General features: G+C 42.9%; 1 protein-coding gene and 1 long non-coding RNA gene across 2 annotated transcripts; one reads left to right on the forward strand and one right to left on the reverse strand.

Annotated features, from left to right (window-relative positions):
- Window positions 1–3,299: 3,299 nt before the first annotated feature.
- LOC146696750 (inositol polyphosphate-5-phosphatase A-like) lies at window positions 3,300–23,477 on the forward strand. The gene is made up of 9 exons (XM_085475011.1): window positions 3,300–3,435; window positions 9,657–9,698; window positions 10,407–10,507; window positions 10,761–10,845; window positions 21,125–21,198; window positions 21,284–21,395; window positions 22,143–22,211; window positions 22,291–22,347; window positions 23,001–23,477. Exons 1-8 carry the CDS (start codon window positions 3,424–3,426, stop codon window positions 22,333–22,335), a joined length of 540 nt encoding a protein of 179 aa, XP_085331137.1. The 5' UTR covers window positions 3,300–3,423; the 3' UTR covers window positions 22,336–22,347; window positions 23,001–23,477.
- LOC146696751 (uncharacterized) lies at window positions 13,935–15,808 on the reverse strand. Its single transcript, XR_014923116.1, has 2 exons — window positions 14,444–15,808; window positions 13,935–14,372 (listed from the first exon to the last, which is right to left on the reverse strand). It is a non-coding gene; the product is annotated as an uncharacterized LOC146696751 (long non-coding RNA).
- Window positions 23,478–26,517: the final 3,040 nt, after the last annotated feature.

Genomic DNA, 26,517 nt, shown 5'->3' on the forward strand with positions numbered 1-26,517 from the left:
CTGAGATGTTCTCTTTATTGAAGTTCAGTTGGTTTTCCACATCTTCTTTCTGCCATGTTTTTGCCTTTGCCATCAGAGACCCTCACATTTTGTTTGATAGTTTCATCTTTTGTTTTTAAGATTTTATAGTCATGTTTTTATGTTATGTTTCAGACTTGATTGCAGGATGTATCAGAGAGATATTGTAGATGAAAACTAAATTGTTCTAAAGCTAAAGAATGATTTGAATGATTGGTGATGAGAATACCTGAGAATCTTTTGCATGACCTTTCATGCTTTCACACCCTCCACTGTGGTTTAATTAAAACAAATACGCAAAGGGGAGTGGGCCAAAATTCCTTCACAGTGATTTGAAAGTGACTACTAATCACAAACATGCAATTTATGCTCTGAAGAGTGGCACAACCAGTTATTAGGTTTAGTAAGCAATCAGTTTGTCACACAGAGACAGATAGGTTTGGGTAGCTTTTATCCCATCATTTATTAAATCACCATTTTAAAACTGCATTGTGTGTTTTGTCGTTATCCTTGTCCAATATTAAATATTTTTTGACAATCTGACACATGTAAGTGTGACAATTATGCAAAGAATAAACCAGGAAGGGGGCAAATATTTGCTCAGTTTCAGCACACAGTCAGATGTCATAAGCTCACTTTTAGTCTGATACCTGCTCATGATATGCGTCCAAATGACTAAAGCATTTATTCTTAAAAGTGTTGATAATTTTTATAGTGTATAGGGGGGAAAACAAAAGACAGACCTGTTTTAAAGTAGTTTGAATAAGAATTTTGAACGCATAAAAATATCAAAACATCTTGATCTTGTTGGTGTGTCAACTGATGAAAAAACAATCAAACAGAATTAGTTTTGAGATTATTGAAACCAATTGAAAAAAATGTGGAAAACTTGACAGCTCAATTTTATTTATATAACGCCAAATCACAACAACAGTGACTTCAAGGAACATCTATCGACTCCAAATAAGTCTTTTATAGCTTCTGGCTCCACTGGAAACTAAGGATGGGGAAATGTTGTTATGCTGCTGTGGTGATGAAAAGATACTGGAGAAGGCGGGTTTTCTAAAGAAAAATGACTAAAGTGGAAGTCATGCATCTGTTGGCACAGGACTGCACATTACAGTGTAGTTAATGGTGATAGCAGCAGGGTATAATCACTGATCATACAGCTAAGGGGAAGTGAGATTAAGGCAAGATATACCTGTTATATAATTTTAATACCCCCTGAAGAAAAGCAACCTGCCCCAAGTGAAAAGAAGTGCTACACAGGGAGAAGATGATTAAGTTCCTCTTTTGTGTCTTTTTGTGGTGCATAAATTACATGCTGCTTCTAACACCTCCCAAATCATTGTTGTAAAAATATAATGTTCAGTGTGGTTATGGAGGGGTTGCAGTTAGTAAAAGATAGCTGATTTGACATGTACATTAAGGCAAATATAAAAGTTCCTGGGACGCTCAAATGTTTTGAGATTATCTCCAAATTATCTTATTATTTAGTGATGGTTGGTTTATCACTGATAAACATATTCTATGGAAATAGAAAGAAAAAAGCTGCGATCTGACCAAATGGATAGAAGAGCATGTGGTCAGCCCATTAGAACACCGCCCACTTGCAGAAGGTTTCCCAGGGTTTGTCAGCAGCAGATGCCCAGTCCTGGCTGCTTATAAAGCTCTCTCTTTCTCAGACACACACCTTGATAAGCTCCTGCAGAGTTTCGTATCGCAGGGCTGCATGAACGTCAGTGGTGACGCTGCTGCTGCTACTACGAAGTTTCCTTGAAACTGCTTGCGTTGTTAACATGGAAACAGACACGGATGTGCTTCTTGTCACTGCAAACGTCGGCTCACTCTTTAATAATGTAAGTAGAATGGCATCACAATTAAAGTCACACTATAATGATGGTATAGTCACAGGATTATGTAAAAACTCTAATAGGCTCATGCATAAATAAGTAAGGCAGGGTATAGGGTATGAGGAAAGCTGGGGGGGGGGGGGGGGGGGGGGGGGGGGTTAACATTGAATGGGCTCCATTGCATGGAAGAGGATTAAGGCCACTGGACGTCTTTTTGTTTGTTTTTCCAGAATTCCGAGGAAAAAGTTTAGAATCCTGAAAAAGTCTTCTCTTGTCTTATTCTGAAATCTTAGCAATGCCTTTCTTGCTGCAACTCTTCCAGTCAAACCTTCAACTCGAAGTCTTCTAATCACAGTTGAAACTAAGACTTGCTTACTCCGACCGCTATTAAGCTGCGCTTGAAGCTGTTGTCCTGTGAACCGCCTATCACGCAAGCTGGTAACTATCAGAAACATCCTCTGATTAAGCTGTGGCTTTTGATCTGCCAGACCTCTTCCTGTTAGAGTTTGTTTCTGAGTGCCTTTTGACGGTGAAGGAAACTGTACTGACACCTTGACTTTCTTTGTAATTTTTCTGTAGGTTTAGAATGTTATGATGGTCTGTCTCTCTTCCACACACTACATTCTGCAGTGCAGTACTGTTCAACTGATGGTCACGAGGGTGTGGTGCTCCGTGTTCTCTGCTCCCGTGTGTCCTCACACCCCGTGCTCTCTGTCTTCTTGTTTTCCCACGCTCCTTCTGGGGGAAATAACAGAGGCATCTGTCAGGACACTCAACTACAGAAAGCATACACTCACTAGCCGCAGCTCACTAGGAAAATTGACTTGGAGTCTCACGCAATGATCCAGCATCGGTGAGAGCTCAATCACACTCTTAAATAGCTCCCCTGACAAGGCTGATCAGCTGCAGGTGCGTGGCAATATCTTCAGGTGTGGCCAGTCATGCAAGCATGAAAACACAGGAACAGCAACACAGTGCAGCAAAAACGCATATTAATATTATATTTTAAAATTATTTTATAAAAATAATTTCATAATTATAATTTTATAATTTATAATTATTTTATAAAATAAATTAATTCCTTCTAACAGAACGCACACACACAGATATAGTCTTGTGAAAATGTTATACATGTACATGTAAAACAACATGTTATTATTATGGGAAAATGTAAAAACAGTGTATCTAAAATTAAGTACACCCATATTGTAGGGGTGCAACGATATTCGTATCGATATTGAACCGTTCGATACAGTGCTTTCGGTTCGGTACGCATATGTATCGAACAATACAACATTTGTAATTTATTTTATCAACTTTCCTTCTGATGATGCTGTCTGTGTTGAGCGCTCAGTGAATCTGCGTTCGACTACTCCGCCTAGGCTGCACTGTCAAGCGCAGATCCACTGAGCGCTCAACACAGACAGCATAGTCAGAAGGAAGAGCGCAGGGCAAGCTAGCAAGACAGAAGTTAAGCTCTCCTTGCAACATGGAACTCCCCCACCCTCATTCAGATCTGGCGTTTGGAATTATTTTGGTTTTCATGTGACGTATGACCCTGAAGGTAAGCGAGTCATGGACTAAAGTAAAACAGTATGTTGGATGTGCCATGCAATGCTCAATTACATGGGTGTGAACTAGTGTGTTAGCGCAGTTAGCTCGTTAACGTGTTGGCCGTCTAGCCCCATGCACGGGGCGATCGGCGGTAGCTCGTTAACGGAGATTTGCCGTGTTGTGGCGTTAAGGTCATTTCAACGAGATTAACCTGAAAGCACTAGTGGGAACACAACGAATATGACTGCACATTTACGCCTACATCATCCTAGTGCAAAGACAAAAACAACAAGCATGCTACTAACTTTAGCCGAGTCATTTAGACAGCTGTTAGCACATGATTCTCCTTATGCTGCTGAGAATATAGCCCAGAAGAATCGCTTTTATTTTGGAAAGAGACATTTCTCTGTAATAAACTCTCTTTTCCAAAGATGAGTGATTCCTCAATCAGATACAGGGCTTGCAATATCGCTAGCCCGACGTCCCGGGGCTAGCGATTTTTTTCAGACGGGCTACCAGAATCTATCTCTTCCCTGCCCGTCGGGCTATTGTAGGAAGGAAAAATATATGTCAATTGCTTTTGCATTCTTTCAGAAATGTAGCTGGGTAATTATGTCATTGGCATCGGTGAGCCACTCTCAATATGTGACATATTGAAATCGCGTTTGAATTTGCGCTTGTTTTTTGCTTTCACTTTGCAATCACACGAACTGTGTATAGAGAGCGACAGCACTGATCTGTGAGTGATGATAATTTGTGCACCAATTCCTCTGACATCGTCTTATTAATCGTTAGCTTACTATGCAAACATGACAAGTGAAATCTCCCGCAGCAAGCTTAAACATGTGAGAGGTTGATCGCGCAGAGAATCGCTGAGCTTATGTGAGTGCGTGTGTAAAAGCAGCAGGATTTATATTTTAGTTCTGCTGAGCCAAATAAGACAGGTCAGGGTGAAGAAGTGACAGCCAAAGAAAAGCTTACCACAAAACAGAGAAGTTATGACAAATCAGACTATAAGGTAAAAGAAAGTGCAGCTTTATGGTTTCATGGACAAAATAGTTTCTATGGCTGCAATATGACGAGCTAAATAACCAGGGCTGCACATAAGTGATCCGCAGGTGCGCATTCGCTGTCAAAATAAAAAACACGCACAAGGGTTAGGGTTAAATTTAAAAACTGTACTTTTGAGTTAAAATATATATTTATAATTTTAATAAATGACAAATTAAAAAGGCATGAACCTTTTTTTTGTATCGAAAAAATATCGAACCGTGACACCAAAGTATCGAACCGAACCGAACCGTGAATTTTGTGTATCGTTGCACCCCTACCATATTGCTTCCATACCAGGTAAGTAGCCACCAGGTGCTGTTAATTAAGTGGGCGTGATTAACTGATCATCAGCAAGTGTGAGCACCTTTATGAAAAAGAAGTTTTTCTAGCATATGTTAACAAAGACAGAAAGACACCAGCCATGATCTTGAAACGCAATGAAATTGCAAATAAAAACCTAAGAACTACACATCAGATTCTACAAGTCTCAGTTAGAATGTTAAATGTTACAACTCATGACAGTATTTTGGCCAAAATAACATCTCTGATAGGCAGAGTCTCCCACCCCATGCATGTAAATGTTGGTGAACTGCAGAGCTCCTTCAGTGACGGACTGCTGGATCCTCGATGCATGAAGGAGCGTTTCCGCAGGTCCTTCCTCCCTGCAGCTGTCAGACTGTACAATCAGAACTGCTCCCAACAATCACAGATTTTACATCAGCGCTGTAACTTGCACTATTTTATCAACCGATTCACACTATAACCAGGGTTTTTCATTATTATTATTAGTCCTTTTACCTCCAGGTAAAAAATCTCATTGAGATTAAAAATCTCATTTTCAAGAGAGACCTGGCATCATGGCAAAAAAAGTCAAAATACACATACCACATAAGTATATAACAAGCCTCTTATCTGCATTTAATTTTATTTAATTTAACTTGGCAGCACAGCTTTGGTTTGTAAATTTGCATCTCATCAAATCACAAGATTTCTCAACCAATGTCCTTAAGAAAGACGAGACTAAGATGAAGATGTTTCACCATAATCCATAGTATCACATTTGACAATAACCAAACACAGCGTATCAGCAAAGACCTCATACAAGCCGTCAAGCACAGCACAGCAGCCAGAGGTTGTGGGGGCCTTGCAGTGATTGAGCCATGAACTCTACTGTATGCAAAAGTATTATACAGTCAAATATAAGGCCATCTGTCTGACAGCCCAGATTGTGTCGTGCTGCAGGGCAATGACCCCAAGCAAAGCAGCTCCACATTGATTTGAGAGAGTGATAAAGTCATATAGATAATGATTACTCCTAAGTTACTCCTGCATACTCCTACAAGACATCAGATCATTTAGTCTACTTAGTTTACCACACACTAGATCTGCATTTTGCTTTAGTTTTTGTTAAATAAATAATTCCACAGTGTAATATGTAATGTGCAGTTGTTTATGTGGGACGGTATTTAATAATTTTTGAACCTGCTAGGGGCAAGATAAACTATTTTTTATTATGTCCTACTAAGTAAAAGCTTAAAACGGAGAGAGGGTGTTATTTATTTTACCATGACTGCAATATTTTTAGTCCTTTAGCTTTGAACATTTTAAATAGTTGAAGATTGGCTAACCTTTTTTCTTTAATTTGGTGTAGTTATGATATAAAGTGAGATGTTATAACTTTAAAATGTATTAATAAGTGGGCATGGAAATCATGGAGCAATGTAAAAAAACTGTGATATCAAAATACATTGTCCACAATAATACTGCTATCATGGCACTGTGACTCTGTGATAATTGAGACATTGCAATAGCAGTGATATATGATTATATCTGTGCAAGTGAGGGAGAAAATACCATTTGAAAGGAAAAAACATGAATTAAATATCTATTGTGTTGTCAAATTCAAATTCAAATTTTATTTGTCACACACACACAACCATACACAGTATGACATGGGGGTGAAATGCTTGTAGCTGTACAATGCCCGACCATTAAATGACAGAAGAAAAGTTTTACAATATTTACAATTTACTACAAAAATTTACAAATTAACTTAGGAATTTACAGTAAAGAATGTGCAAATAGCAGAAGAGATTATAAAGATAAGGATTATAAATTATAGGAACTATAGGATTATAGGAAATGTGTGGTGGTGCGTGTGGTGACGTGTGTGAGAGTCCAGTCTTATAGTGACGTGTTTGGGAGAGTCCAGTCCTACACCTGGTTCAGGGCCCGAATAGCCTGGGGGAAGAAGCTCCTCCTCATTCTCTCTGTTTTGGCCTTAAGGGAGCGGAAGCGCTTCCCAGACCTCAACAGTGAGAAGAGTCCATTGTTGGGATGGGAGAGGTCCATCATAATCTTCCTAGCTTTGGACTTGCACCGCTTGGTGTAGATGGACAGCAGGTCAGGGAGCTCTGATTGAATGATGCGTTCTGCCGAGCGCACCACCCTTTGCAGATCTCGTCTGTCCTGCTTGGTGCTGTTCCCAAACCAGGTGCAGATGTTTGACGTCAGGACGCTCTCGATGGTGCAGGAGTAGAAGTTCTTGAGCACCTTCAGTGGCAGATGGAAGTCTCTAAGTCTTCTGAGGAAGAAGAGACGCTGACGGGCTTTCTTAACCAGGGTGTTGATGTGACAGGACCATGACAGGTCCTGAGTGATGTGGACACCCAGGTATCGGAAACTGTCCACTCTCTCCACTGGCGTGCCACTGATGATGAGGGGTTTGTAATTCCTTGCCTGCTTTGTAGTGAAGTCCACGATCAGCTCCTTAGTCTTGCTGATGTTTAGGAGGAGGTTATTCTCCTGGCACCAGGTCTCCAGGTTCCTAATCTCCTCCAGGTAGGCCGTCTCGATGTTGTCGGAGATCAGGCCCACAACAGCAGTGTCGTCAGCAAACTTGACAATGGAGGTGGTGTCGGATGTGGCTACACAGTCATAAGTGTACAGTGAGTACAGCAGGGGGCTTAAAACACAGCCCTGAGGCACTCCAGTGCTGAGTGAGATGGAGGGGGAGACTTGTTTTCCTACCCTCACTGATTGGGGTCTGTCTGTGAGGAAGTTGAGGATCCACTGACACAGTGATGAGCTGAGTCCTAGATCCGTCAACTTGGTGAAAAGCTTAGAGGGAATTATTGTGTTGAATGCTGAACTGTAGTCCACGAACAGCATCCTAACATAATTCCCTCTGCCAGTGTCCAGGTGACTCAGGGATGTGTGGAGCAGGTGAGATATGGCATCGTCTGTGGAACGATTAGTCCGGTAAGCAAACTGAAGTGAGTCGATGGTGGGAGGAAGTGAAGAAGTGATGTGATCTCTCATCAGTCTTTCAAAACACTTCATCACAATTGAAGTCAGTGCTACTGGACGGTAGTCATTGTGGCAAGCGGGCTGTTGTTTCTTTGGAACAGGGACAATAATGGACCGTTTGAAGCACGTGGGAACCACAGCTTGGGCCAGGGAGAGGTTGAAGATCTCCGTGAACACCGGTGCTAGTTGATCAGCGCAGGCTCTAAGGACCCGGCCAGGGATTGCATCTGGTCCTGCTGCCTTCCTGGTGTTCACCCTCCTGAAGGTGTTCCTCACGGCATGCTCTGTGATGACGAATGCATTTTCTTCACTGGTGCACTCCGAGCGCGCAGCCGTTTGTTGTTTTAATTGCTGCGGCGTCGAAGCGAGCATAAAACGTGTTCAGCTCATCAGCCAGTGAAGCATCGGCATTCATCATTGAAGAAGCTGGTCGTTTATAGTCCGTTATAGTCCGCAGTCCTTTCCACAGGCTCCTAGAGTCGCACTGTCGTAGCTGTGACTCTAGTTTTTCCCCGTAGCTCCGCTTTGCCTTTCGGACCGCGCTGCGCACGTTGTAGGACGCAGCCTTGTATAGGTCCATATTACCGGAGACAAGCCCTTCATTGTAGGCAGCGGTGCGTGATCTCAGAGCGTCGCGGATGTTTTTATCCACCCACGGCTTCTGGTTGGGAAACGTTCGGATGATAGTTCTTTCTGCTGTGTCGTCCGCTAGTTTCCCGATAAATCCCACAACCGCTTCCGTAAACATGTTGATGTCATCAGAGCTGTGCCGAAACATGTCCCAGTCTGCGTCATCCGTTTGAGATTCACTCTGTTAAAATCTCCCATAACAATGAGTGCGGCATCTCGGTGAAGTGTTTGTTGATGTGTGAGAGCCTCATGTAGCTCACATAAGGCAGTGTCCGAGTCCGCGTGAGGCGGAATGTAAACAGTGCAGGCAATGATCGCAGTGAATTCCCGAGGGAGATAGAAAGGGCGACACTTAACGATCAAAAGCTCCAGATTGGGCGAGCAAGAGCGTGTGAGTGGGGAGATGTTTGTGCTGTTGTTCACCATCAAACACACTCCACCACCTCTTTTCTTCCCCGACTCCATTGTCCTGTCCATGCGGTAAACCGAAAAGAACCCCGTCGGCTGTACGGCGTGGTCTGGTATCGCTGGGTTCAGCCAAGTCTCGGTAAAGCAGAGGAGGTTGCAGTCCCGAATGTCTCTCTGGAACTTGATTCTGGCTCTGAGGTCATCAAGCTTGTTCTCGATGGATTGAACATTGGCTAGCAGGATACTGGGCATGGGTGCGCGGTGTGCGCGAGCCCGTAGCCTGTTCCTGATGCCGGCTCTTTTACCTCGAGGCCGTCGCTTAGGGTCGCGTCCTTTGTTCTCTCTCAGGATCTCCTTTGGCCAGGTTGGGTCCGGAGTTAAACATGGTGAAATGTTCGTGTACTGCAGACCAATAGAAACCAAAGTGTCTCTACTGTAGCGGATTTGTGTGTTTTGCATGATGCCCATGCAAGATTATCGCAGATATAGCAAAAAGTGACGAAAAACTGCAAAAAGTGGAGAAGTTAGGGCAGAGCATCCAGCACGGCAGCCGACCTCACCGGCGCCATTTTGTTATGAGTTTCTTTTTCTTCACTGCAAATTGGTTAACCTCTGCTGCCTTTAGCCTCACGATCTGTGAAATTTAAATAGGGACATCATGTTATCATAGATTAAAACGGGAAAGTAAATATTATCCATTTTTGACACCTACAAATAAATAATCTATGAAAAAAAATTCTGATTTCCAGATGTACTGAAAAAAATGTGTGGATCTGAGCCCAAATTATCTGAGCCCATATATATATGTTTGTTTGTTTTTACATTTCATAGGTCGGTGAAATTCAAAGTGAATGGTTAAAACAACTGTACAAGGTAAGCTTGAGCTTCTGCATGTTGCAATAATAATATTACAGTTTTCAGAATGTGATATTTCATGTTTTGTTTTGTTTTGTTTTGTTTTGTGGAGAGTATGGCCACTTCTAGGAAGCGAAACCTGTGTTGGTTCTGGCCACTGTTCTATTATACAGTTGTAATTACTGATAGCATATCTGCATTCAAACATCACTAAAGCATATGCTTTTTAAAAAGACCACTCGAGACAAGCTGAAAGGTCAAATATTTAAGATGTGGACATACTTCAACATACAAGAAAACATTCCACTTTAAAATTGAGAGAAAGTGGCCTCTTTTTGTACAAATGGTGTTCTTTACTAGTGAGGATAAAAAGGCAGGATGATTTCCTTTATTTTATCAAATAATCAGTAAGCAAAGCTAACTACAATGTTGCTGTTTTTATTTATTAACAGGAATGATATGTGATTACCTTTTTTATACTTTAACTGCTTAAGATAACTGAACCTCTCTTTTTTAAGTATAATTTGGGATATTTTAGTACGTTTGAGCTGCTCCTGCTCTATTTAACTTGGGCGGCATTGCAAACACAAAATTTCTTGTATCTGACATTACAAATTAAAAGGCTTCCCTGGAGACGATCATCATTATTGACCTTCTACACCGCTCAGTGCTCTTTAGTGTAAGCATGTACGTTGCACTGAGACTTTTTGCTTTGCTGTATAACAGACTATCCAGAGCTACAAGCCACACTTCATTGCCCTGCACTTGCAGGAGGTGGGAGGAAAGGACTACATGTTAAACATGGGCCATGCAGAAAACTTGTTCTGGTAGGATTAATATGCTGATTATAATGCATTTTGCCATTTCCATTGATTCGTTGTTGTCAATTAAACAGTTCGTTATAATGTGTCAAAAAAATGAAAACCATCTACAGTTACAGTATATGTCATTTGAGAAGCGAGAACCAGTCAAGTCATTACATCTTTATTTAAAATCATAACATTAATTGATGGCTTTTAGATATGTATACAAAGAAACCTCCATTGCAGTGATCATACTTTTTTGCTCTGCTGTTACCAGGACCCTCGGTTCCAGTGAAGAAATGAAAGACTTTGACAGGTCTTGCATTTATGTGGACAACCAGTTCAAAGGAGATAGCTTCACGGTAAGAAAAACAAAAATGTCTCATACAGAGCAGTTGCTGTGTGATAACTGGATGCAGTCAATGTATTCTGCTGGGGAAAATCAGACGTTTCTGAGAGTGACGTCCCAGGGATCCCAGGGGCTATGTTGTCTGGGGGCTTTTGCCCCCTGGTATGGTCTCCCATGGCAAATTGGTCCTGGGTGAGGGACCAGACAAAGAGCGATTCAGAAGATCCTTATGAAAAGAACATCGAGGGAACAGTTTACCCTGCCCGGGATAGGGTTACCGGGGCCCCGCCCTGGAGCCAGGCCCGGGGAGGGTGCCCGAGGGCGAGCGTCTGGTGGCCGGGCCTTAGTCCATGGGGCCCGGCCGGGCACAGCCCGAAGAGGTGACATGGGCCCATCCTCCCGCAGGCCCACCACCCGCAGGAGGCGCCATAGGGGTCGGGTGCATTGTGTGCCGGGTGGCGGCCAGGAGCGGAGGCCCTGGCGGACTGACCCCCGGCTGCCAAGACTGGCAATAGGGACATGGAATGTCACCTCTCTGGTGGGGAAGAAGTCTGAGTTAGTGCGTGAGGTTGAGAGGTACCGGCTAGATATAGTCGGGCTCACCTCTACGCATGGCTTGGGCTCTGGAACCAGTCTCCTGGAGAGGGGCTGGACTCTGTCTCAGTCTGGAGTTGCCCCTGGTGAGAGGCGGCGGGCTGGGGTGGGTATTCTAATATCCCCTCGGCTTGCTGCCGGTACGTTGGGGTTTATTTGCCTGTTATTGGCCATAACGAACACCTTGTTCGAACATAAGAGTGTCCATAAGTGCACGTGGCACCAGGACGCTCTAGGCCGTAGGTCGATGATCGATTTTGTAATCGTATCATCAGACCTGTGACCATATGTTCTGGACACTCGGGTAAAGAGAGGGGCTGAGCTGTCAACTGATCACCACCTGGTGGTGAGTTGGATCAGGTGGCGGGGGAGGACGCTGGACAGACCTGGTGCACCTAAACGCGTAGTGAGGGTGTGCTGGGAACGTCTAGCAGAGGCCCCAGTCCGCGAGATCTTCAACACACACCTCCGGCAGAGCTTCAGCAGCATTCCGAGGGAGACTGGGGACATTGAGTCCGAATGGACCATGTTCAGCGTCTCCATTGCCGGAGCTGCTGCATTGAGCTGCGGCCGCAAGGTGGTTGGTGCCTGCCGTGGTGGTAATCCCCAAACCAAATGGTGGACACCAGAGGTGAAGGGAGCCACCAGGCTGAAGAAGGAGTACTATCGGGCTTGGTTAGCCTGTGGGACTCCGGAGGCAGCCGAGGTATCGACAGGCCAAGCGGAATGCGGCTCGGGCAGTGGCTGAAGCAAAAACTCGGGTGTGGGAGGAGTTCGGAGAGGCCATGGAAAAAGACTTTCGGACTGCCTCGAAGAGATTCTGGCAAACCGTCAGGCGTCTCAGGAGGGGAAAGCGGTGCTCTACCTGCACTGTGTATAGTGCTGGCGGAGCGCTGCTGACCTCGACTGAGAAAATTGTCAGGCGGTGGAAGGAATACTTCGAGGATCTCCTTAATCCCACTGACACGTCTTCCGAGGAGGAAGCAGAGTCTGGGGATGAGGGGAATGACCCGCCAATTTCCGGGGGCGAGGTCACTGAGGCAGTTAAACAACTCCTTGGTGGCAGAGCCCCGGGTGTTGGTGAGGTCCGCCCCGAGTTCCTGAAGGCTCTGGACGTTGTAGGGCTGTCCTGGTTGACACGCCTCTGCAATGTTACGTGGAGATCAGGGGCAGTACCTGTGGACTGGCAGACCGGGGTGGTGGTCCCCATCTTTAAGAAGGGGGACCGGAGGGTGTGTTCCAACTACAGGGGGATCACACTCCTCAGCCTCCCTGGGAAAGTCTATGCCAGGGTGCTGGAAAGGAGAGTTCGTCTGCTAGTCGAACCTCGGATACAGGAGGAACAATGCGGTTTTCGTCCTGGTCGTGGAACACTGGACCAGCTCTTTATCCTCTCGAGGATACTTGAGGGTGCATGGGAGTTTGCCCAACCAGTCTACATGTGTTTTGTGGACTTGGAGAAGGCATTTGACCGTGTCCCTCGGGGTGTCCTGTGGGAGGTGTTGCAGGAGTATGGGGTGTCTGGCCCATTGCTACGGGCCATTCGATCCCTATACATCTGTTCCAAGAGCTTGGTTCGCATTGCCGGCAATAAGTCGGACTCGTTCCCGGTGGGTGATGGGCTCCGTCAGGGCTTTGTCTCTGGTTCTGTTCATAATTTTTATGGACAGGATTTCTAGGCGCAGCCAAGTGGCGGAGGACTTTCACTTTGGTGGCCTCAGAATCTCATCTCTGATTTTTGCGGATGATGCGGTTCTGTTGGGTTCATCGGGTGAGGGCCTCCAGCTCGCACTGGAACGGTTCGCAGCCGAGTGTGAAGCAGCGGGAATGAGGATCAGCACCTCCAAATCTGAGGCCATGGTTCTCAGCCGGAAAGGGTGGAGTGCCCACTCTGGGTCGGGGATGAGTTCCTGCCCCAAGTGGAGGAGTTCAAGTATCTCGGGGTTTTGTTCGCGAGTGATGGGAGAAGGGAGCCGGAGATCGACAGACGGATTGGGGCTGCAGCTGCAGTAATGCAGACGCTGCACCGGTCCGTCGTGGTGAAGAGGGAGCTGAGTGTAAAAGCGAAGCTGTCAATTTACCGGTCGATCTACGTCCCTACCCTCACCTATGGCCATGAGCTGTGGGTAGTGACCAAAAGAACGAGATCGCGGATACAAGCGGCATCCGTTCGGCCATCCGGGAGGGGCTCAGAGTAGAGCCGCTGCTGCTCCACATCGAAAGGAGCCAGCTGAGGTGGTTCGGGCATCTGACAAGGATGCCCCCTGGGCGCCTCCTGGGTGAGGTGTTCCAGGCATGTCCCACCGGGAGGAGGCCCCGGGGCAGACCCAGGACACGCTGGAGAGATTATATCTCTCGGCTGGCCTGGGAAAGCCTTGGTGGTCCCCCGGATAAGCTGGAGGAGGTGGCTGGGGAGAGGGAGGTCTGGGCCTCTTTGCTTAGGCTGCTGCCCCCGCAGCCCGGCCTCGGATAAAGCGGATGAGGATGGATAGATGTTTTTGGAATGACTTTCCCACCTTCCTAGCAAAAGAGAAAGAAAGGAAAATCAACTCAAGACTTTTGCACAGTAGTGTTTTTGGTTTTGTTTTTTTAAGTATTAACCCACACTCCTCCCAGGTGACACCCTCACACTGAACATTTGACAGTAGGGGTCAATGGCTGCATCTGCAGATTGAAGCTGTGTGAAGTCAAAAAAGGGGATACTCAGTGGCCAGGTGAGAGTAGAGACAGGACAAAGTCAATACATTTAAGTCTAGATTAAAACCAGGGCAGCTGTCTTCTAAGGCAGAAGACAGAATCTAGCTAAATCCAGTGGAGTGGTTTGGTTTAAACTAGATTAAAACCAACAATTATATATTTTAAAATAAAATAATTAAACATACTCACCGAAAATGGATTTAGCTACATTCTGGGCCGCGTTTCCGAATGCAGTAGGTAGCGAGCTGACTGGAGACCGTAACAGCCAATCAGAATTTTTGCATCAAGTCTGTGATTGGCAGGTTTTGTGGCACACTTACAGTATAACGGTGTACAGTGGTCCCTCGCGGTCCTGATTGGCTGTAGACCATTGTCAATCAATCTCGTGCCTCCTGTCTCCTGAATAGTACAGAATGCGTTCAGTTGTCCAATTTATATAAATATTCGATCGTTAGCGGTGTGACTCTGAAATGCTGTACTGTATGTTTGTACGTTTTCTCCCCAACAAACACCACAATGTCGACGAAACGTTTTGCACCGTCGTCAAAGGCACCTGCGGGTATCTTTGGTTTCATTCTGTGATACTGGACTTATTTTTCTACGAAGGTTTGAACTTTGAGAGTGTTTAAACAAGAGAGAAAAGTGTGAAAATGTTCATGCCTGTCTGAGAAAAATGTATAAAGTGTGTAGTCCGGGGTTTTACAGCCTTAAAACATCTATAATAACTGTAAAAAATAAAGTTGGCTACTTCGAGGATTTCATCTATTTCATAACTCCCGCGATAAACGAGGCACCACTCTATAGAGAGTTGAGCGCGCACGAAGCAGAGATGTGAGCATGAAGACCTAGGGCAGGTCCGCAGGTATCTGTCAGCACACAGCAGAGATCTGAGCAAGAGCAAATGCCAGCAACTGAGCGAGAGGGGCTGTTATTGTGTGTGCAATAATAACAAATAATAGCAAACACTGAAATACATTTCTTGCATGCAGAAATTAATTTTGTCCCCTCAAATTAAACTTTTCTTCGCGCAAAATAACCTTCTTCTCAAAATGCAACATTTGCGCATGCATTTCTTTTAACGTGCGATCAGAGAAGAGGCACAGAAATAAACAATACTTTGGGCTGATGTTAGCAAGTGTGCGTTCATAGAACCAGTAAGTCACGTTGGGAACCTATTTTTATTTCTGTTGCAGTTAATTTACCCATGTAGACACCCATTACTACTGCCTGTGTGACAGCTATGCTGTAGAAGTAAAGTAGATAGTAGCCTGACTTCACAGGGTATTTCTAAGTTGTTTTCTGTTGTTGTGGAGAGTAATTGTTCAGAAAGGTTTTACCTGATGCAGTTACTGTGCTAACATACAAACCTGTTCTTGCTAATAACCCCTGTGTAAACATAGCGGCATTTGATTGAGCAATTGTGTCCACTAGAGGGTGGTGTTGATTTAATCTAAATTGGCTATAAGCCATCCTGTCATGTCTTTATGATAATCTTTTCATGGTGTCTGTTTCTGTCCACGCTTAAATGGTGTTCTCTGTAGTGCTTAATGTGAGAGATGCTGAACCAGTGAAAGATGTTTATGTTATTGTACTAATTTAAGAACCACATCCGTACCAGCTAGAGCGTGTGTTCGATGCGGGCCAGTTTTAAATAAAGTTCTTCAGCACTGTGACATAATTCCCCGTCTCTGACCGGACCTTATTAACAGGGAACAGTACAGAATCACGTTTCAGAGATAGTGGACTAGTGTGTTCACATTCTGTTGTAACCCATAAACTGAACAGTAATGTAACGACATCCATCTTTCACTTTCACAAAAGTAAAACATCACCACTTCCACCTATAGTTGGTTGTAATGGAGGTGGAGTAAAATGGATCCACTCTCCCTGCCCAGCGCGTACTCCCCATGCAAGGGAAGCAAATTCTGTCGGGGATACCTGCCTTGGCACAACACGTCCTTGCACAACAACCTTGTGTTGCAGCCAATGAAACAGACTCTTCCTCCTTTGCCCAGGTGTGCTGGGGCACAAGCGGTTAATACCTTTTAAATGGTTTTAATTTTCTGTCTTTATTGATTTTACATTGCACGATTAATCAGATAAGAGGAGCAGGGAGTTAGTACATTTAAAATTGTTAGCCCCACGTCAGGGATGATTGGGTACAAAAACAGACACGCACACTTCAGGGCCCTTTTGGAAATATTTTAGTATTATTATTGTAGTTGTTGTTGTTGTTATTTGCCTGTGCCATTTGTCACTTTAGCAATCAGAATTGTTTTCTTAAGGCCAGCCAAGAAAAACAGGGGAACGGGGGACAGTAAGAGAAGACACTGAGAGAATCCGTTGGATCACCTGTTAAAACAAGAAAAAAGAAAACAAACAAGAGAACAACACAATACAGAGATCAAAGCAACAACTAGATATGTATAAGTAACAGTAAATACTAAATATTGAATGTTATTGAGCAGCACGCAAGGCCAACAGCGCACAATATGCTTTAAGATAGCATACAAGGAAGATATAGTTTGTGTCTGTGAGCACCCGTGTGTACACCTGTGTGCATGAGCGCGTTTGCGTTCAAAAGGTTTCTCCATGTAACAATCTGCTAGAGGGTGTGGGAAGCCATAGCCCTGGCCCCAGAGCATGAAGCAGCCATGGAGAAGACCCAGGCCCCAGACATCCACAGGCCCTCCAGAGTGTGAAAGCCCAAGGAGGACCACTGGAGAGGCAAATGCACCACATTCCCAGAAAGAGCTGAGGAGAGCACCAGATGTGGGGTCACCCAGCAGCCACGGTGCAGATGCCACAGGTGGCTGCGGTGATGAGCCCGCAGGCCATGCCGGCAGACAGTCATGCCAGAGCGGATCGAGCCCCAGTCCCTGAGGTCCGAGGGAACCCCACCCCCCAGATAGGGTCCGACCTGGCCAGGGGCGCCAGGCCTCACCAAGCAGCCAGTGGGAGTATGCGGGGTACATACCTGAGCGCCCAGCCCCAGACACTGAGAACCACCAAAGGTTCTGAGGGCTGAGGGCATCAGTTTGACATAGACAAACTGGCACACACAGACACAAGCATACATTCCCACCCTCATGCACATAAATACAAATACTCAGCACTCGCGCAACGTGGAGACAAACAGAAATGAACACTATACACCCTTTCACACTTCCCAAACATACTTTACACTCCGAGGTTCAGGTACCACCGCCCCCAGGGGGGCAATGAGCCCCCAGAGCCAGGAGATGTTACCCTTTTCCCTGGGGTGGAGGGACGGACTGCCCCCGGCCCGGCAGCTGCAGGGATGGCCCAGCGTCCCAGACCCCGACCAGACTGCCAACTCCTCCCAACCCCCTGCCCCGATCGTGTACAGAGAATGGGGGTGTGAAGACCCCACACCTTACTCAGCCCGCTCATATGTCTTGTTGATGTGTAATGTTCTAAAGTGCATTTAAAACACAGGAGTGGCATGGTGCTTCCTGCCAGGAAGCAGTAGGTGTCAGCAAAGCCCCTCCTGCCCCTCCTGGGGCATCGGCCCCAGGAAAGACTATTATTTAAAGTTTGCTGTGTTTTCGGAGAGTAACAATGCACTGTGTCATACATTCAAACTACAAAGCATACCAAATGTTCTTACTTTCTTTGAAGAAAGTACTGCCCCTGCCCCAGTCTAAGAACTGAGACTGAAGGAGTCACTTGGATGAGTGACGAAATGTTTCTCCCACAAAACGCCAGAGGTGTGGACTCGAGTCACATGACTTGGACTCGAGTCAGACTCGAGTCATTAATTTTATGACTTTAGACTTGACTTGAAAAAATGTTCTAAGACTTGTGACTTGACTTGGACTTTTACACCAATGACTTGGGACTTGAATTGGACTTGAACCGGTTTACTTGAAAAGACTTGATATTTTACCCCAAATATAAAATTTAACATGCATATTATATAGAGATTGAAAATGTGACGTCATTCACGGGTAGAACCGCAAAGGATTCTGGGAACTCGTGGCAAGCGGTACTAGCGCACGCAGGCTTTCAATTAAAATCAGTTATACAGCGATAAAAAGAAACACAAAAATGTCAAGAAGCTGTTGTATTATTAACTGCAATAGCCGGTCGCATGACAGCCACGGGAAGCCGACGGGTAAAGAGATCGGTTGTTATCGGATTACGTCGTTGAAGAGAAATTGTTCGAGCCATGTTTCCGAAGTAACAAAGACGCGACTGGATTGCAGCCATTCAAAGACCAAATATAACGTCCCAGAACACTCCAGCTCACAGGTTAGTCTGCTCCAAGCATTTACACGAAGGTCAGTGTTTTTTAGTAGTTAATACGTCATTTTTCATAACATAATTGGTGATATAGGTTACAAGCAAGTCTGGCGCTGAACAGAAATTGTCGCGCTATGCTTCTTTGTTTATTGTGCATAAATAGTAAATTATCCTGACTAGAGATGGCACGATACCACTTTTTTATGTCCGATACCGATACCGATATCATAAATTTGGATATCTGCCGATACCGATATGAATCCGATATAGTGTTTTTTAATCAACAAAACTGTTTTTTAAATATCTTGCTGCATTTTGTATAAGTTCATACTCAAGTTTAAAACAACAACTACACTAAAGCTATTCTGTTATACCTGTATGCAAAAAAAAATATTTCATAGTTCAGCAATACTGATCAATCTAATAAACTTAAACCTACACCATCCTCCCTATTCTGGTATTTTAAAGAGTACTTAGCATAAATATTAAGCAACCTAACTAATAGGGTTCCAACTCCCAGCAACAACAAAAATAAATAAATAAAAAATAGGGAACCACCCCTCACGCGCCACCTCATGATGCTTAATCGACGTAATCAACCTTAATTTGATGCAGTGTGAAAAAAAATGCACAGAAATCAATTATTTTTCAAGAAATATTAAATAGATTCAACATCTTTCTTCAACAGAATTGCAGACTGCACAGATGGTACCTTCCCAAAGGAAAAAGTACTATAGCTTACTAGGGTATATATATTAGACTTAATAGTTACTATATACAATAATGGACTTCTATTCATTTTGCATCAAATTAAAACTTTGGGTGTCAGATAATTATTTATTAAAAGCTAGACATTTTAAATGAGAATAAGAAAGAAAAGTATGTCTTTGTGCCCCCTTTTCCCTGTTAATGCCCTATCGGCCCCCCTGGCTAAACTTTGCTAGATCCGCCCCTGCACAGTTACCAGCCGTCAGCTACGTAGAAAAAGATCCTGGTGTAGAAAGAAATATTAAATACATTCTAACAACAGCTGATCAAGCTTAAACGTGCTGCTGTTGTTCAGCCGCTGGTTTCCTCTTTCTGGTGCAAAGTGGGCCAAAAGCAAACTAGAGTCACGGACTCGCGACAGAAAAGCCGATCAGCTGATCATTAAGCAGTTTCATGATTGAAGTAGCAGCAAGAAGAGGCAGTCGCTCGTTAAGCTTAACGCAGGAATGCTTTACAAACATTCAGAGATGGACTTACACACTTGCTTTACTTCTCTCGGGAATAACTTTGTCGGAGATGAAATGCCGGGTTGCTAGCGAAGCTCCACATGCTATCCAGACCACCAACAGGTCCCGAATGCCACAGCCGCTCTATCACGTGATGCATACTGCTCCGACTGCTAACGTTCTGAGGTGAGTTACGGCGTGTTGCAAGTTTTGTGAGGTGCTTTCGTGATATTTAATGGATCGGATTACATTTTTTATTTTTCTCCGATATCCGATCCAGTAATTTAGGTCAGTATCGGACCGATACCGATACGTAATATCGGATCGGTCCATCTCTAATCCTGACACAATATTGTGTTTCGCTTCTGTTATTATGGTACACTGATAAAAACATATACTTTTATTCACAGGATAAAACAGGTTTTTTGTATCACCAATTGTCCAGTACGATTACAGCATACAGTATTATTGTCACTGCTACATTTCTGTGATGGGTACCAGAAATTATTTCCACTACTAATTAATTACCGTTGAGCTCAAAGGTCCTATTAATAAACGGTTAAGGAATGTGTATTTATGACGACAATTTGTGAGACTGGTAAACTTATGATACGTACGATGGTCTTTCGTTCTACACGGTGCATTTCAAGGTCCTGTACCCATCCGTCGGTAAACTGTACCTGGGCTTGTTGCAGTGACCAGAAGTTACTAAACTTCATGAGTGTATGCACTCACTCCAAGAACCGTATAATTATAAATATGCATATAAATATGCTAAGATGAGATAGCTGACTTCATCCAACTAGCAAATGTTGTCCAAGCTACGTTGGTGATACAGTTTTTTTTAATGTGTATGATATTTTTGTCATGCGATTTTAAAGCTGGTCCTACAACCGCATCCAAGAATAACATGCAGCTTATCTCAGAACTGTCAGTGAAAATTATTATTGGAGCTAGGTTTAATTGAGCTGCATTTTAAAGAGGTGCAATTTCACAATTTGTGTATATTTTCTAAGTTCACTATTTTGTCATGTGTTGAGAAAAACACAGATTTTAAAATTACATGGTCTAATATTTACATTTAGCATATAACTGCAACATTATTTTTTCTTTTTTTTTTTTTTTAAAGACTCGAAAGGACTTGAAATTCAAAGTTTCAGACTTGTGACTTGACTCGGACTTTTACACCAGTGACTTGAGACTCGACTCTGACTTGCCTGACATTACTTGAGACTTGACTTGAGACTTGAGGATAAAGACTTGAGACTTACTTGAGACTTGCAAAACAATGACTTGGTCCCACCTCTGCAAAACGCTACGTCCAGATGAACAGAATCAACTTTTGGAGATCAGCAGGAATACTTCAAAGAAATGACAGCACAGTAAACACAAAAAGGGAGAAACATTAGTAGCAGTAACCCAAATTATCCCCAATGTTAAATCTGCACTCATCAATCATGCTTGTTTTTCATGTGTTGATGTTTGTAGTCATTTGTAACCATAGTGGCTTCTTTCCCTCAGCTTTTGAAGTATGACAAAGAAGTTGCAGCCTTCCATGTTGTTATTAGGGAAGAGGGTATCAAGTTTCCACCAAGGTCTGTAACTCTGCTACTTGCTGCAAATTTCTGCCATTTACTTTTCATGCTTTAAGAATTTGTTCCCCTCTTGTCTTGTGCTCAGCTACCCATACAGTGAAGAGCATGCTAAACCAACCCAGTACATGAACACTCGCTGTCCTGCCTGGTGTGATCGCATCCTTATGTCACATACAGCCCAAGATTTAATCCACAGGGTGAGTCTTTGCACAATCACATCATTTCATGATGACAAGAACACAATTTGATATAATACGTGAGTTAGCATGACGTGTTAAGGAAGCACTTTGGCAAGCTAGCCAGCCAACATTTCTAGTCAATGTGTTTTAGCAGTAGCATTAGTTAGCAACATTTTAAGGTTAACCAATTATGCTGCATGACTCTGACTCTGGTTAGTTCGTAAACCTTTGCTGATAGTGACGGGTTAATTTATCAGCCAGAGCAGTTCTAGGGGTTTAAAAAAATTAGCTAGCATTATCTATTTAAGATAGTGTTTCGCTACAATATGTAGCTTGCAGTTTGTCTGTTTTTGCAGGAAAGCTAATGTTAGCTAACAGATGGTGATACCTGTGTTTGCAAAAAGACTTCTTTTCCTGTAGAAGTCTGTGAGCCAAAGTCTGTAAAAGTCCTCCTGAGTTTTTGGGATTGTTCTGGATCATATTTTGAAATTGAGGATTAACTTTGGTGTAAAACTACATCTTCATTGCATAAGAAGTTGTCAATCACAAGTCATTAGACAACGGGCTTCACATACTTTGGTACACGGTTTTACATTCGTGCACACATACTGTATAACCTTTAATATATAATGTGATGTAAATCCACTATGAACATAATCCAGCCCACACAAATGTGATACTCAAAATTTAAGTTAATATAATTGAAGAAGAATCTGTTCGTTATGTTTACATATAAATGATCTTCAAGTTCATTCTTCTTTTCAGAGAGACGATGGTGAGAAGAGTGTTGTTTACAACACAATGGGTCCTAATGTCTGTATGGGAGATCATAAGGTAACAGATTACATAAGCAGTGTGTTGTGCACATCAGCCATGTGGACTGACTCTGATGTGTTTTGTTTTTCTTCTGTAGCCTGTGTTCTTGTCCTTCTCACTGAAGACAAATGACCACATCTGATACTTCTAAATGGTAAGAAGTTTCACTGAGTGTGTGTGTTCTGTACTGCATGTGCAAGTGCAGCTGAGTCGATGTGGTAATTCCAGTGAATGGATTCAGTGTGAGAGAGTGAGCGCAGTAATCTTTCTCTGGTCCCTGGAGAGCCATAACCTTACTGGCCCAGTGGAGTCGGGATATGAACTAAGAGTAATGCGTGCGGGACATAAGAGATCCTTTGTGCACATCGTAGTTGGAGTGCAGGCGATCTGCACTCTCGCTGATCTATGTCTATTGAATCCTCCTCACTGTCACTGTGGCTACACATTAGGTTTAATGCTGGCCTGCTTTTCATTAATTACCACATGGATGGCTGGCTGGAGACACATTCACATTGTGCGGGGCATTTTTACGGCCATTTTTATGGCCATGATTTTGTTTTGCTGCCATTTCAATTTTTTTTTTTAAGGAAGAACTGCCTTTTCATGATTGTCCTTCTTCACAATGGGAGTGCTTGAAGAGGCTACAACTATCTTCTTTTGTGTTTTTGACATTTCAAGGCATATGAAAGGTTTGGCCTACTGCTAGTATTTTTAGGCTACATTTTAGCTCTTGCAAGGTGTGTTCATAAACATGTTGTTTATGTAACCGTTGTTTTTTTGTGAAGTAATGCCTTGTGTCTTGTCTAGGCTTTGCTGCCTCCGTCCTGATTGGGTGCTGCTGTCTAAATCAAGTCGATCAGCAAAGCCCTGTATGTCTGGCCATTTTGACTGCTCATACTCACTCATTGGGTTTTAGAGGCTTAAATGCCTTTGAGTTGTATTTTTTGCCACATGTGATTTTGTTTAGACTGTCTTTGTAGGGTAGAGCTGCCTTTAATTTGTTATCCCTAATTTTCTCCTGTTTATGTGGTGATTAGGTAGGTTATTTTTGTCGGGTGTATATTTTGTTTTATTTGGAATTAAGCAAGTTAACTTTTAATTTCTTTTTAGGGATGTTGTATTTGTAATATTGGCCTTAGCTTTCCTTAAACGTAAATGTCAATCTGAACCAAACCGAGATTTAAACTAGCAGAAAATAAACATTTAACAAAATAATCTTATTAAAAATGATTTTCTTGATATTTAATCTGTGTATTAATAAAAAAAAAAATTTTTGGATTTGTATATTTGTACATTTTATATTTTTTCTGAATACTCTTCATGTGTATAAAGTGCTGTAGAAACTGTGCACCTCACCTCCTTTCTTTTCCCACATGTTTGCACTGAGTAGGAGATTCTCTGTATCTCATTGTACATGTGTATAGTGACAACAAAAGGCATTCTATTCTCTATTCTATTACTGCCTGGCTAATAGTGACGAACTTCAGGGGAATTCATGATGACAGAAAGGTCCAAACACTGAAGTCAAGTTTCTTTTCTTGTTTTTGTGACTTCAGCATGCTGGCAGACTTAAAGATTTGTAAGTGATACTTACAGGGTAGAAACTTCTTTTTCATCCATTTAATCAAATATTTTATGCCTGAGCTGTCTCAGTCCCTCTGTAGCATTCTGCAACTATGACTAACCTGAGGAGGCTTGGTTTTGGCTGCAGGTATCCCTGTACATCCTTCTCAACAGTACACATATAACGACTCAGTCACACTTCCTCAGCGTTGCTCCCTCACAAAACCAAAGCCTTTTGCCAGGAAGAGTTTGGAAGAGGTATCAGCCACCTGAAAGAAGAAAGATTTAAACTAAACCTGGTTTTGTATTGCACCTGCTGCATCTGCAAAGCAACCAGCGTTAGGGATAATCCCACGCACCCGTCCCACACACACACTCTCTTCACCCTGCTGTGTTTTTGACAAGAGGTACTGGAGGATTAGGACCCTCATTGCCAGACTGCGAAATACTTTCTTCCACCAAGCCGTCAGTCCAGTCACTGAGTGTTCAGGAGTCTGACACACATGCACACCTTCATAAATCAAGTTGTATGAAGGTGTGCCAGAAATGCACACTTGCACTTTATGTTGTCCTGTGTTGATTGTCTGTTTTATGTAGCACCATGGTCTTGGTGCTACATAAACTTCACAGTGTACTGTACCACTGCACATGGTTGAAATGACAATAAAGCAACTTGACTTGACTTCTTTTCCTGCAAAAAGACTGAGATCAGCAAAGGCCAGAGAACACAAGACACACAAGGTGCAACACTCAGACTCAAACAGCCTTCAGAAATGAAGGCACAGTGTTCGTCCAGTCATACTAGAAATGATTATGTATTAGAATAATAACTAAGAAACAAACTTTGAAGAAGAAAGAAGATGTGGATGGGCTGGTGTTCGCTGACTGGTCATTTCTGGTAGTCCGCTATCATTTCTGTAGTTTTGCTGATGTTGAGAGACAGGTTATTTTCCAGGCACCACTCGTACAGTGCCATCACCTCTTCTCTATAGGCCCTCTCATCGTTGTCTGTGATGAGGCCTATGATGGTTGTGTCATCTGAAAACTTGATAATGGTGTTGGACTTATGCTTAGCAACGCAGTCGTGTGTAAACAGGGAATAAAGGAGGGGTGTTTAGGATGAGTGATGAGGTGGTGTGCTTACCAATTCTCACCATCACCAGCTTTTCTTTGCTCAAAATAAATTTCTCCTCAAAATGCAACACTTGCACCTGCATTTTTATTTTATTTATTTATTTTTTACGTGCGCTCAAAAGATTTTTTTAAGTGCACTCAGAATAGTGACACAAAAATAACGCTATAAATGGGGAACAGGTGGGAACACAGATGAGACAAATCAGACCTAACGAGACAAGGGCAAACAAAACCAGACGCACAGCACATAGGACAGGACTTTCACAATAAAACGGGAAACAGCATGGAACGCAGACATGACAACGCAAACTTGACAACATGGACAAGACGAAACTGAAAATGTTACGTCCAGATGAACAGAATCAACCTTTTGGGATTTTCTAACCCGGATGGTTAAGCATGTATCAGGATAAATACTCATATATAACTATTTCAGGGATCATCTAAACTCCAAGACATCAGGAATTATCACCCAATAAAAACTGCTGGCTGACTAACCGACAAACACAATGAATAGAACCTGATGTAAAGCTTTATATATGAATTATTTTCTTTTTGTTAAACATGTAAATGTGCAGAGTCTTTGACATCAAAGGTTGATGTAAATTTACTGATTTGATAAAAATAAAAGGTTCACTCTATTGTAATGTGTATGACTTAAAACACTGAGTGCAAAATGTGCTGTTTAAAGCAGTTTTCTGTGAAAGTGTTTGATGGTTAAACTATGGCAACATTAATAAAATGTATTTTGTTGCTCTTAATATTATGAAACTTACTGCAAATAGCACTATTATTAAATCGATAATGGTAAAGAAAAGAAATACGTGACCTTCAAATATAAAAAGATTGTGTAGCTGAAAACAGACACTTGCAGAAGACTGAAAATGATCAAATCTGCAGCAGCTGCAAATGTGCAGCAGTTAAATATTAATCGTAGATGAAGGTCAAATCTTCATGTGGTTCTCAAAAGTGAAAGCAGAGTTTGCGGGTTTCAATATGACTTGTTTACAACTTTATCTACATTTATAGTTATATTGAATGCTTTATCTGAAATACTTTGTCATTAATATTAAAAAAAATAACAGACAAACACAATGAATAGCACCTGATGTAAAATTTTGTATATGAATTATTTTCTTTTTGTTAAACTTGTAAATCTGCAGAGTCTTTGAGATGAAAAGTTGATGTAAATTTACTGAACTGCATTTCTATATTATTAAAATATACTCAACCTGTTCTTGTTTCATAAAAATAAAAGATTCACTCTGTTGTAATGTGTATGTATCACGTCCGGTGTGGCAGACGTGTGGAGTTGTAGAAAGGACCCAAAAGGCGGCAGCTCTGGTGCAGGTGAGTATTTATTTACAGGAGTGGGTACAAACAGCAATGGTGGGTGAACATGAAACCGGAAACCTAAACTGGGTAAAACTAACAAAACAACCCAGAAACGAAGATGCAGGGAGGTCCGGGGAAATACATACAGAGAGACGCAGGGAGATCGAGGGGAAACAACACAGACGAACCAGCAACGAGGACGAGGTAACACACACTATAAACACACACGCCAGGAATCAGGAGAAGGGAAACAGGAGGGGAACACACCTGGAAGACATCACAGCTGACGAGG

The sequence above is a fragment of the Copadichromis virginalis genome, linkage group LG12, assembly GCF_057382275.1.
Source record: "Copadichromis virginalis isolate Kocher_CV1m ecotype Utaka linkage group LG12, C_Virginalis_male_GT1.1, whole genome shotgun sequence".
Taxonomy (NCBI): domain Eukaryota; kingdom Metazoa; phylum Chordata; class Actinopteri; order Cichliformes; family Cichlidae; genus Copadichromis; species Copadichromis virginalis.